The following is a 10722-nucleotide window of genomic DNA, read 5'->3' as shown; positions in this document are numbered from 1 at the left end:
CCAATTAAAAATATATGTTTATGATATCTCAAAATAAGGCGCCAAAGACGCTCGTCTTTGTAATGCTCGCTCACACTACGTCTAGGTCACAGATAGAGGTGTCCACAGGACGGGGCTGGGACGAGAAAGACTAACGTCCTTATCCTTCCAAAATTCTCCATTTATTTGTACAAGAATTAGGTATGAGATTCCGTGCAAAGAATTTAATATATATATATATATATTGAAAATATATTTATATTAAACGGGGAGGACGAGAATACGAAATATACTCGAGAGTATAATAAATTTTGAGACTTTTTTTTTTATATATAATTTTTATTGGATAATGTAATATTTGAGAACTGAGATAAGAGATATTTGAACATAAATTTCAATTAATGGATAGAAATTGAGACACACGTTCATCATCTCCGGTGCTGTTAGCAAATCCAGAGAGGAGGAGAAGGAGAAACAGGAAGAAATTGGTAGCAAGTTGTTCATAATCTGATAATCAACGAAGCATAATCAACCAAGTTGATCGCCATTGCCAACAATCTCTCTCTCTCTCTCTCTCTCGCTCTCTGTTTTTCACAAGATTCTCGGCAAAAAGCTTGTGGAGTTCACAAGATTTGAGGACTCAAAAGTAGAAAAATTAAATGGATTCTGCTTCTTCACCACCATCTTCATCATCTTCCCCACTGAAACGACCTACTGGACAGGTTCTGGACGGTTCAGAAATTATGGAGTTGGTTGGCAACAACCACGTCTTCTCCTCTTTCGTCCACCATAAGTTTCACGAGCTCGACACCGACAAAGACGGCAAACTTTCCCTCCAAGAACTTCACCCTACCATTGCCGACATTGGTGCCGCTCTTGGCCTTCCTCCTCCCACCACTTCCTCTGGTTCCGACGGCATTTACTCTGAGGTTGCTTGCTTCATCCCTTTCTCTCTGTTTTTTTTTTTTTAGGTTTTCACTCGATTCCGTATCGTCTTGTTTAGTCTTGTTTACTGTATTTTGTGCTGAAATACTTGGATTCCTTCTTGAAATTCTGAATTCAAATTGGGGAAAAGGACAAGAACTGTCCGTTTGTGTAGTGATTAATCTAATTTCAATGATTGATCTAATCTGAATTTGGTTTTTCATTCTACCTAAACTCTTGAGAAAGTGATGTCGGTGATCTCATGATCATTTTGTCCACTACTGAATTGAGACCACCATTATTAAATTGGAGAACAGACAAGGAGATTGATACAAGATTTTAGCGGGTTTTCTCTGTCTCAATGATTCATGTTTATGTCCAAAAGTGCACTTGCAACGGTTGGTGTTATATATGGTCATGAATCAATATCATTTCATGTACGTACCAGAATCGATAACATTTAAGATTATTCAGGATTATATACGCTCTCTCTTTAGCCCTATGTCTCTTATCCTTAGGAGGTCTTCCTCTATTAAGGTTTTTTTCGAAAAACTTCATTTGTTCTGGTGTGGATGACACTCCTTGTGTCTCTTATCCTTAATAGGTATTCCTCCGCTGGGTTTTTTCAAAAAACTTCATTTGTTCTGGTGGACAATCATGCCTATATTTCTTGAATTCAATAGTACTCTTTACGTTTCTATCTACTATTATCTCAAAATAATCAGGACTAAACCAAGAAATAACCCCGTACGTGTAAAATCATAGAAGATCTCCTTTATAATCAAACAATTCCATCGAATTGAATATGATTGTATATTTTCTGATCTTGTGAATTTTTAATGGTTTATTGCGTAAACAAGACAAAGATCCCATTTCATTTTACTCCAAAAGCTTTGGACCGCCCAAATATTATAATCTGGTGATGCATGATTATTGCTTCTTTATATTTTCTTTTAGTGCCTGCCCTTCACAAAGATTACTTTTAACTTGATGATTGTGATGATGATCTAAGCTTTTAGTGGGTATTGATGACCTTACTTTCTCTTCTTGGTTTATAGTTTTCCATTTACAGATAGCTTTGTGAAGCATCCAACCTCTGGTCCAACATGGCCGGTGGGTTCATTACAACATTCTGGTTTCTTTTTGAGTTCCTTTTTTGACTTTTTCTTTCATTCTTGTTTCTTTTATCTTCATTTGCAAGGTGGAATCTATGACGAGTGCTTTGAAAATCATACCCATTTTCTCATTAACACTGTTAGAATTGTCAACATCTTGCATCATTGATAATAAAGCAAGTTTCCTTCTCCAATAATGAACCAAAAGAAGTGAATGATCTATCTATAAATAGTTAACGTTTTGTTTGATCAAACTGTTCTTGTTTTCTTCTTGTATTTTGTTGCCAAAATGTATTGCACATATTCTGAGTTTCCTTCCTTGAGTGCTGAATGTCAAGTATGTGTTCTTTAGTGCAGCAATCAGTTTCCGTTGTTGTTAGATCGTTGAACTCTGATAATTTCTGCTCTGGTTGGGGTTTTTCTGGGTGGTATGTAGGTAATCAATGAGTTTACTCATGGATCAAGAGAAAAGGTAAGCAAGACTGAGTTTAAAAAAGTTCTCTCTGATATTCTGCTAGGCATGGCTGCCGGGTTGAAGCGAGATCCTATCGTTATACTTCGGATCGATGGAGAAGACCTCCTTGAATTCATTAATAGCCCTGCTTACGAGGCCGAGATGGTTGCCATTTTTTCAAAAATCGAGCAATCCGAAGAAACTCTTCATGATAACATTGTTAAAGCTTTTCAAAATCTTACTGTGGAACAAGGGATGCCTCCTCCTTCAGACTCCTGGGTAATTATTTGAATAGAACCAATAGAACTCTGTTGTTTTTGTTCTTAGCTGTCCTGTGACTGATAGCATCAAAAAGCTTAATGTTTCCGGTAGTTCTATGATTGAGTTTGTTCCATCTTCTCGTTAGGTTATGAGCGATATCGTCGAACCAGCTCTCGAATCGTGTGCTCTAGGTGAGAATTGGGGCAAGCCTGTCTCACAAGAGACCTTCCTGTTGGAGTTCAAGAGAGCTGCTGAGCATGTGGCTCAACGCCTTAAAGAACAGCCTGTTATTGTTGCTCACAGTGAAAACACCTTTGATGGGAGTAGCATCAGGAGATTGTTATCCAACAAATTTGAACTGGACAAGGTAATATCCGCTACTTGGCTTGATTAAGATTGTTCTTGCATCACGTTCATAACTTCATATGTCATTGTTTGATCTGGATGCAGTCGCTTAATACGGCACTTCAGAGTGTCCCTAAAGATAAGACTGGGAAATTGCCAAAGGAACATCTGCAGTTGGCGCTCGATTTGGTTGCTCCGCTAGCCGGTTTACCGCCTCTGGGCGCCCTCGACGAGGTTACGAAACAATCAACAAATATCACTGACATTAACAAGCTGATAATTCTTAACATGTCTCATTCTTTACATGGTATCAGAGCTTCTTATTCTTAACATGTCTAGTCTGTATAATCTAATTTGTGCAGATGGACAAGCTGGTTGTTGATGCATTCAAGATGGTAGCTGCGGACGACGGGAAGGCGGTTAAGGAAGACGAGTTCAAGAAACTATTGACCGAGATTCTGGGGGCAGTGATGCTGCAGTTGGAAAGCAATCCAATCTTAGTGTCTTCAAATTCTGTTGTGCATGAGCCTCTAGCCTGTTCTTCTACACTTTTGACACCATCATCTTAGTAATCCATTATAAGGTAAAGGAAAATGACATAGAACTTGTATAAGTTATCCTAATATGGGGAGCTAAGGCATGAATTGGCTCCTTCTACAGGCTATAAAATGATGCTCCCTCGAGTGAATGTATGTATCAGATTTGTTGTATTATGTTATAAACCATACTTTGTGTGTATCAGAGCATTTTAGATTCTCACCGTTCAAGGAAACCAAATCAAAACTAAATCTTTCGTGGATCTTATGGGATTATGTTTTAATGATCGTTGTGTTAAAAAGAATTTTCAAGGTACACGGGTTGGGATGAAATTTTTTTTAGACCAATTCGAAATTGGTGGGTAGCTCGAACAACCTTAATAGAACTCAGAACCCAGGTCAACCTACTCTTTTTGGATTGGATTTTGTTGTCGGGTTGTTTTTTCAATTATTAAAAAAATCCTACTTATTCACAATAGATATTACATTAACAACAAAAATCTTATAAAATTCAAATATGGAATATTTACAAATATCGATTTTCTCGGATATAAAAATTCAACCCTCCAACTGAATCAAATTTTCTGTTTTTCAAAAAATCAACTCAATCCAATAAAACCTTTGCAGTTTGAATTGAATAGTCCAAAGTAATCGGATTATCACGTCACGAAACATCTTGACCCAGTTAAACAATATCGAACCCAGTTGAAATGGATATACTCCAAAGAAGTTTGAGTAATATGTCGTTGATTTATTCGCTCTCTTTTAGGGTATAGATTATTAGAACCATTTACAGAAGTCAATAAATAAACGATTACGAATACAGAAGTCAATAAATTTACTAATAGTTATATCGATTTAATCCCTAAACTTTTGTATGTTATCGGGTTTCAGGATCGGGGCCCAATAGAAATAAACAACTGTAAATAAGTACAAAAGACAATAAATTCACATCGTACTTCACTGTGTCGTGATTTTATTTATCGATAGAGTCGTGTCGAATAAGTTATAAAAATAAGGATGGTCTATGAATTTGAATTGAACTCTTTTGTTGGTGTCACCTAATATGGCCAATGTTTTAATGTTTCTATCTCTTCAAATTATTATTAAATATTTTATATGAAATCAATAATTTCATTTCCACGTCAAACACTGTCCCACGTGTCAACTGCCGTCCACGATTACGAGTCTCCGCGACACTCCAACCTATCAAATCTCTCCACGTGTCTCAAGTTTAATTAGCTCGGCCCGCACTTTTAGAAAATGAATTTCCACGTGGCAATTCCTAGTACACTCATTTTAATAATATTTTCACATTTTGATTTTTTTTTTAAAAAATTACACTAAAATTTTAATATCATCAAATTTATTTATTTTTTAATTTGATTGATTTTCAAATTAATCACTAAATAATTATACAAATTTCGCAAATTTTTAAAATTAAATTAGATATAATATTTTTTTCTTTAAAATTTTATTTAAATACATATTTTATAATTTATTAAACACGAGAATAATTATAATATAGTCGATTTTTTAAATAATTTTTTAATTTTAAGTATACCAATTAAAATTGTATTTAAATTGATTTTTTAAGTGTTAAAAATATCTTGAGAGAGTTAAAATAATTTATTTTATAAGATTTATTAAAAGTATTTTTCATATAATTAATAAATAAAGTATGAGGATTTGAATTTTTGACACTAAAAGAGTTGGTATATATCAATTAACGCTAAGCTACGATCATTAAAGCTAATTTCTCGATCTAATTCATTCTATTAAAGAGTTGAAAATTTTAAAGTTAATTTTTTAAAAAATTTTAAATGAACACGAGTCTCCAATGGTATGATATTGTCCACTTTGAGCATAAGCACTCCTAGCTTTGCTTTGGGCTTCCCCAAAATGTCTCATTACAATAGAGAGAGTACTATTTGATTATAAACTCATGATCATTCCCTAAATTAGCCGAGATGGGACTTTCATCATCCAACATCTCCCTCGAACAAAGTGCGCCTCCCCTTAATCAAAGCTCGACTCCTTTTAAGTCTTAGTCATTTTTTACTGCTGAGGAGGCTTGACTCCTTTTCTTTTGGAGTTCTTTGTTCGATATTTGAGGATTTATCAATCTATTGACACGACTAAGTTTAGAGCATGACTCTGATACCATGTTAGATGAATACGAGTCTTCACAATGTTATGATAGTGTCCACTTTGCTTTGTGTTCCCAGAAGGCCTCGTTCTAATGAAGAGAGTATTCTTCGATTATAAACACACTGTCATTCCCTAAATTAGCCACCACTTTGATAGTCCAAAAAAATTATATATTTTGGATTTTTAAAAAATTTATCTCTAAAACAACCAAATAAAATTTAAAGCTTAAAAATGATATTGAAATTCCAATATTCAAATAAAGAAATCCCTAGCAGAGGGGAATGAAGAAGAAAAAGGTGTTCTTATTATTTTTTTTGTTGCCTTTTGAAGCAGCCGCCGTTGAGCTGGTCTTTGTAGAGACATCGCCACGTTCTCTACCCATTTTCTCAACCTTTCTACCTCTCAGTCGCTCCATAGTCCATCGATTTTCCTTTAAATTGCTACCAAAACCTTGTCCATTGATACCCAGATCACTATAGCTCTTCCCAAGAACATTCCCAGCTCTGCATAAGGAATCCATGGATTCTCAGCTTCTAAATCAGCGCCCAATTTCGTCTATTCTCATCATAATCGGTAACCCATCTTTGTTTTTGAAGGGTTTTTTGTGTATGTTCTTGCGTTTTCTTTCTTAGTTTGGGATTTGGACTGTTGGGGTTTGATTTGGCAATTCAGCTATGCAGACCGAAGCGCTTCCTTTGGTGGATAAGTTTCAACTTAGGGAAGATGTTAGCTCTGTGTGAGTGTTCTTCATTGTTGGGTTGAGTTTGCATTCTTTCATGGTTGTTGGTTTGGATTTTTGTTTATGTGAAATGCTTGATTGTACAGGTTTCCAAAGGAGGTTCCCTGGGTTCGTTATCATGGGATTTACAAAAATCTTGAGATCAATTTAATTTGGCCTGGCAAGGATTTGGCCTTGGGTATGCTTAATTTATCCTTGCTTACCTTGTTTTTTGATTCAATTCTTTTAGTGGATGATGTTCATGGATTCTTTATGCCGGAGATTTGTAAAGCATTTTGAAAATTGATGTGAGATCCCGTATCGGTTGGAGAGGAGAACGAAGCATTCCTTATATGGGTGTGGAAACCTCTCCTTAACAAACGCGTTTACGTAATGAGGCTGTTACAGATAGTATTAGAGCCAGACACTGAGCGGTGTGCTAGCGAGGACGCTAGACTCCTAAGGGGGTGGATTGTAAGATCCCACATCGGTTGGAGAGGAGAATGAAGCATTCCTTATATGGGTATCGGAACCTCTCCTTAACAGACGCGTTTACGTAATGGGTCAAAGCGGACAATGTCTACTAGTAGTGAGCTTGGGCTGTTACAAATGATATCAAAGTCAGACAATGCCAGCGAGGACACTGGGCTCCCAAGAGGGGTGGATTGTGAGATACCACGTCGGTTGGAGAGGAGAACGAAACATTCCTTATATGGGTATCGAAACCTCTCCATAACAGACGTGTTTTAAAAAACTGTGAGGCTGACGGTGGTACGTAATGGGTCAAAGAGGACAATATCTGCTAGTGATGGGCTTGAACTATTACAAATGGTATCAGAGCCTAACACTCAGTGGTGTGCCAACAAGGATGTTGGGTCCTCAAGGGGGTGGATTATGAGTTCCCACATCGGTTGAAGTGGAGAATGAAACATTCCTTATATGGGTGTGGAAACATCTCCCTAACAGACGCGTTTTAGAAAACCGTGAAATGACGGCGATACGTAACGGGCCAAAGCAGACAATATCTACTAGCGGTGAGCTTGGGTTGTTACAAATGGTATCAGAGCTAGGCATCGAGCGGTGTGCCAGTGAGGACGTTGGGTCTCCAAGGGGGGTGGATTGTGAGATCCCACGTCGGTTGGAGAGGAGAACGAAACATTCCTTGTACGGGTGTGGAAACCTCTCCTTAACAAACCCGTTTACGTCATGGGTCAGAGTGGACAATATCAGCTGCTACAAATGGTATCAGAGCCAGTCACTTAGCGGTGTGCCAGCGAGGATGCTGGGCTCCCGAGGGGGTGGATTGTGAGATCCCACGGTGGTTGGAGAGGAGAATGAAGCATTATTTATAAGGACGTGGAAACCTGTCCATAGCAAATGCGTTTTAAAAACCTTGAGGGGAAACCCGGAAGGGAAAACCCAAAGAGGACAATATCTGCTAGCGGTAGGCTTGAGATGTTACATAATGAGTGAATGAAACTCATCAAACCTTTTTTTATTTTAGATTTTCTATTTTTTATAAGATATTGAAATGTTGACTTGGTTTCGGACGTCGTTAGACCCTACTTCATTAGCAGCATATCAAGCGTCTTCGCTCCTGAACCTATTTATTATTGAACTGTAAACACGGTGGCTTTGCTCCTTTGGTTTTTTCTCCTTCACCTCGTAAACAAGGAAAGACTCAAGATTAATTTGACTAAACTGAGAAAACCCAAGGTGACAAAAACGGATATTCTCATAAAGGTCCATTTACAGGTCAGGGCCTTAAAGCCCTATTGATCTCGTCTCGCTGCTTCGCCCCTCGCTTTTTGAATAATTGACTGTTGCTATATCCTTGTACTTCGTCTATTTTTGTTAGTTCCTTGTTCTTATTTCAGCATTTTGCAGATAGACATTGGCTGGTGTCCTGTGTTTTTGTTTGCTTTGTACTTGTACGATACTGTGTTCAAAACAGAAGTTACAATGTAAGTTACCTCTCAGGGGTTGATAGCGTGGGCACGATTTCGGCTTCGCTCGTAACCTATGCTTCTGTCCAAGCATTGAAACCAGACCTGATTATCAATGCAGGCACTGCTGGTGGTTTTAAGGTATATGTATGTATGACTTAGCTAGCAAGCTAGTTTTTGGTTTCATTGTTAAAACCTTTGCTTGTTCATCATGCATATGTTGTCGTTTTGCCACACAGATTTGTTCTTCTGACCTTGATTCAAAGTTCAAAGAGAGCATCGAATCAGTAGTTTCCTTTATGAACATGTCAATCTCTTTTTTGGGTAGTTCATTGTCCTTTTCTTTAGTTTAGTCTGTAACGGCTCAAGCCTACCGCTAGCAGATATTGTCCTCTTTGAGCTTTCCCTTTCGAGGTTCCTTCAAGGTTTTCAAAACGCGTCTGCTAGGGAGAAGCTTCCACACTTTTATAAAGAATGCTTCATTGTCCTTCCCAACCGATGTGGGATCTCACAATCCACTCCCCTTTAGGGCCCAGCGTCCTCGCTAGCACTTGTTCTCTTTTCCAATCGATGTGAGACCCCTCAATCCACCGAAGAGCCCTACGTCCTTGCTGGCACATTGCCTCGTGTCTGCCCCTTTTGGGACTCAGCCTTCTCGCTGGCACATCGTCCGGTGCCTGACTCTGATACCATTTGTAACGGCTCAACCCCACCGCTAGCGGATATTGTCCTCTTTGGGCTTTCCCTTTTGAGCTTCACTCAAGATTTTTAAAATGCGTATGCTAGAAAGAGGTTTCCACACCCTTATAAATAATGTTTCGTTCTCCTCTCTAACCGATATGGGATCTCACACAGTCTCAATTTAGCGATGTCCCATCCCTCTCCTTACATATGTTTGTCAAATTCATAAGCCATGGTCGTGTTCCTCTATCCAACAGTTACCGATCGAATCTTTCTAAAATTCTGGGATTTTATTTTCTAGTTTAACCTACTAGAAATTGTGAAGGGTTAAAGATATTTCGTGTTTGTGTTTGACTGATGGTTTGATTGCTCGCTACCAGGCAAAAGGAGCGAGTATTGGCGATGTCTTTCTCGTATCCGAGTGTGCTTTCCATGACAGACGTATACCTATTCCAGTAAGTATTACTTTCTAGAGTTGAAGAGGCACAAATGTCCTCTTCAACTTACAATTATTTCCGAACTTAACAGGTCGATCATCAGTTTACATCGTAGTCTCGCACGTTTGTGCGTAAAAGTTGAGCACTTTGTGCTGTGATGTGGGATAGTATAATATAGTAAGGAGAATTTGCTTGTGGGTTGAAATTTAACAGCTTTAATTTTCCTGCTCCTTAGCTCTGCCTCAAAGAATACTGTCATTACATTACAGGTTTTCGATTTATATGGAGTCGGATCGAAGCAAGCAATGTCGACACCCAATCTCCTTAAGGAGCTCGATCTAAAGGTGAATTTCCTTTAAAAGAATTGTTTGATCATCTACAACATCAGTTTGTTTTGGTACTATGATGTTAGTTCCTTACGGACTTTCAATGAGATGTAAGAGCTTCGATTTTCCTCGAAACATACTACAAGTTACCATTTTGAATAGCTTTCGCGTCCACGATGAACCCCCAACTCCTTGAATCATTAGTTGATATGCTACAAGAAACATGCCACCAGCTTGAAACCTTTTGTTTTTGTATCGTTTCTTCCATCAGATTGGAAAATTATCAACCGGTGACTCGCTAGACATGTCTGCACAGGATGAAGCATCGATTCTAGCTAACGATGCCACGGTTAAAGATATGGAGGTAAAAGCTGAACTGTTGATGCAGCAACCTGGAGATTGCCTCTAACTCTTTGAAGTTTGAATTTCAGGGAGCAGCAATTGCGTATGTAGCAGATATCTTCAAAGTTCCTGCAATATTTGTAAAAGCTGTTACTGATATCGTCGATGGCGAAAAACCGACTGCAGAAGAATTCTTGCAGAATTTGGCCACAGTTTCTGCAGCACTGGATCAAGCAGTTACACAAGTTGTAAATTTCATCAGTGGAAAGTGCATTCATGAACTTTGATGATTGCTAGCTACGATTTTTTCCCATACAATGGAAGATATTGAACAGGCAATATGTGATGTAGAAGAGTCAATAATACCCTAAGCAGATGAACTTTTGAAGATCATATTATGAACCCTCTATTTTATTGTATCCTAAATGTCTATCGGCTAGCCCGAGCAAACTAATACATGCTCTCGTGCACTGGTTATTTGGGAATGCGATGAACGTGTCGAGTCAA

General features: G+C 38.1%; 2 protein-coding genes across 7 annotated transcripts; both read left to right on the top strand.

Annotated features, from left to right (window-relative positions):
- Positions 1–370: 370 nt before the first annotated feature.
- Positions 371–3816, top strand: LOC111792466 (uncharacterized). Of its 5 annotated transcripts, none has more exons than XM_087122876.1 (6): positions 371–908; positions 2376–2454; positions 2537–2751; positions 2879–3100; positions 3184–3312; positions 3441–3816. In XM_087122876.1, exons 1-6 carry the CDS (start codon positions 639–641, stop codon positions 3645–3647), a joined length of 1122 nt encoding a protein of 373 aa, XP_086979002.1. In that variant the 5' UTR covers positions 371–638; the 3' UTR covers positions 3648–3816. The 5 variants fall into 5 exon arrangements, with proteins under 5 accessions (XP_086979002.1, XP_023529732.2, XP_086979004.1 ...); XM_087122878.1 differs by lacking the exons at positions 371–908; positions 2376–2454 and adding exons at positions 980–1340; positions 1962–2016 and having other exon boundaries at positions 2455–2751; XM_023673964.2 differs by lacking the exon at positions 2376–2454 and having other exon boundaries at positions 2455–2751.
- A 2226-nt stretch (positions 3817–6042) lies between these two features.
- On the top strand, positions 6043–10634 carry LOC111792501 (5'-methylthioadenosine nucleosidase). 2 transcript variants are annotated; one of them, XM_087122997.1, is made up of 8 exons: positions 6043–6338; positions 6438–6501; positions 6591–6682; positions 8371–8570; positions 9491–9565; positions 9817–9891; positions 10145–10237; positions 10305–10634. In XM_087122997.1, the coding sequence occupies exons 1-8, from the start codon at positions 6284–6286 to the stop codon at positions 10500–10502; spliced, it is 852 nt and encodes a 283-aa protein (XP_086979123.1). In that variant the 5' UTR covers positions 6043–6283; the 3' UTR covers positions 10503–10634. The 2 variants fall into 2 exon arrangements, with proteins under 2 accessions (XP_086979123.1, XP_023529779.1); XM_023674011.2 differs by having other exon boundaries at positions 6048–6338; positions 8464–8570.
- The last annotated feature ends 88 nt before the right edge of the window (positions 10635–10722 follow it).

This window comes from Cucurbita pepo, chromosome 4 (genome assembly GCF_057944985.1).
Source record: "Cucurbita pepo subsp. pepo isolate OVF chromosome 4, ASM5794498v1, whole genome shotgun sequence".
Taxonomy (NCBI): Eukaryota; Viridiplantae; Streptophyta; class Magnoliopsida; order Cucurbitales; family Cucurbitaceae; genus Cucurbita; species Cucurbita pepo.
This window is presented reverse-complemented; position numbering and strand designations above follow the sequence as displayed.

Coding starts and splice junctions, on each gene's coding strand:
- LOC111792466 (XM_023673964.2), top strand. CDS start 639: ATGGATTCTGCTTCTTCACCACCATCTTCATCATCTTCCCCACTGAAA. Junction 2,752..2,878: donor CTCCTCCTTCAGACTCCTGG/GTAATTATTTGA, acceptor TCTTCTCGTTAG/GTTATGAGCGATATCGTCGA. Junction 3,101..3,183: donor ACAAATTTGAACTGGACAAG/GTAATATCCGCT, acceptor ATCTGGATGCAG/TCGCTTAATACGGCACTTCA.
- LOC111792501 (XM_087122997.1), top strand. CDS start 6,284: ATGGATTCTCAGCTTCTAAATCAGCGCCCAATTTCGTCTATTCTCATC. Junction 9,566..9,816: donor ACAGACGTATACCTATTCCA/GTAAGTATTACT, acceptor ATTACATTACAG/GTTTTCGATTTATATGGAGT. Junction 9,892..10,144: donor TTAAGGAGCTCGATCTAAAG/GTGAATTTCCTT, acceptor TTCTTCCATCAG/ATTGGAAAATTATCAACCGG.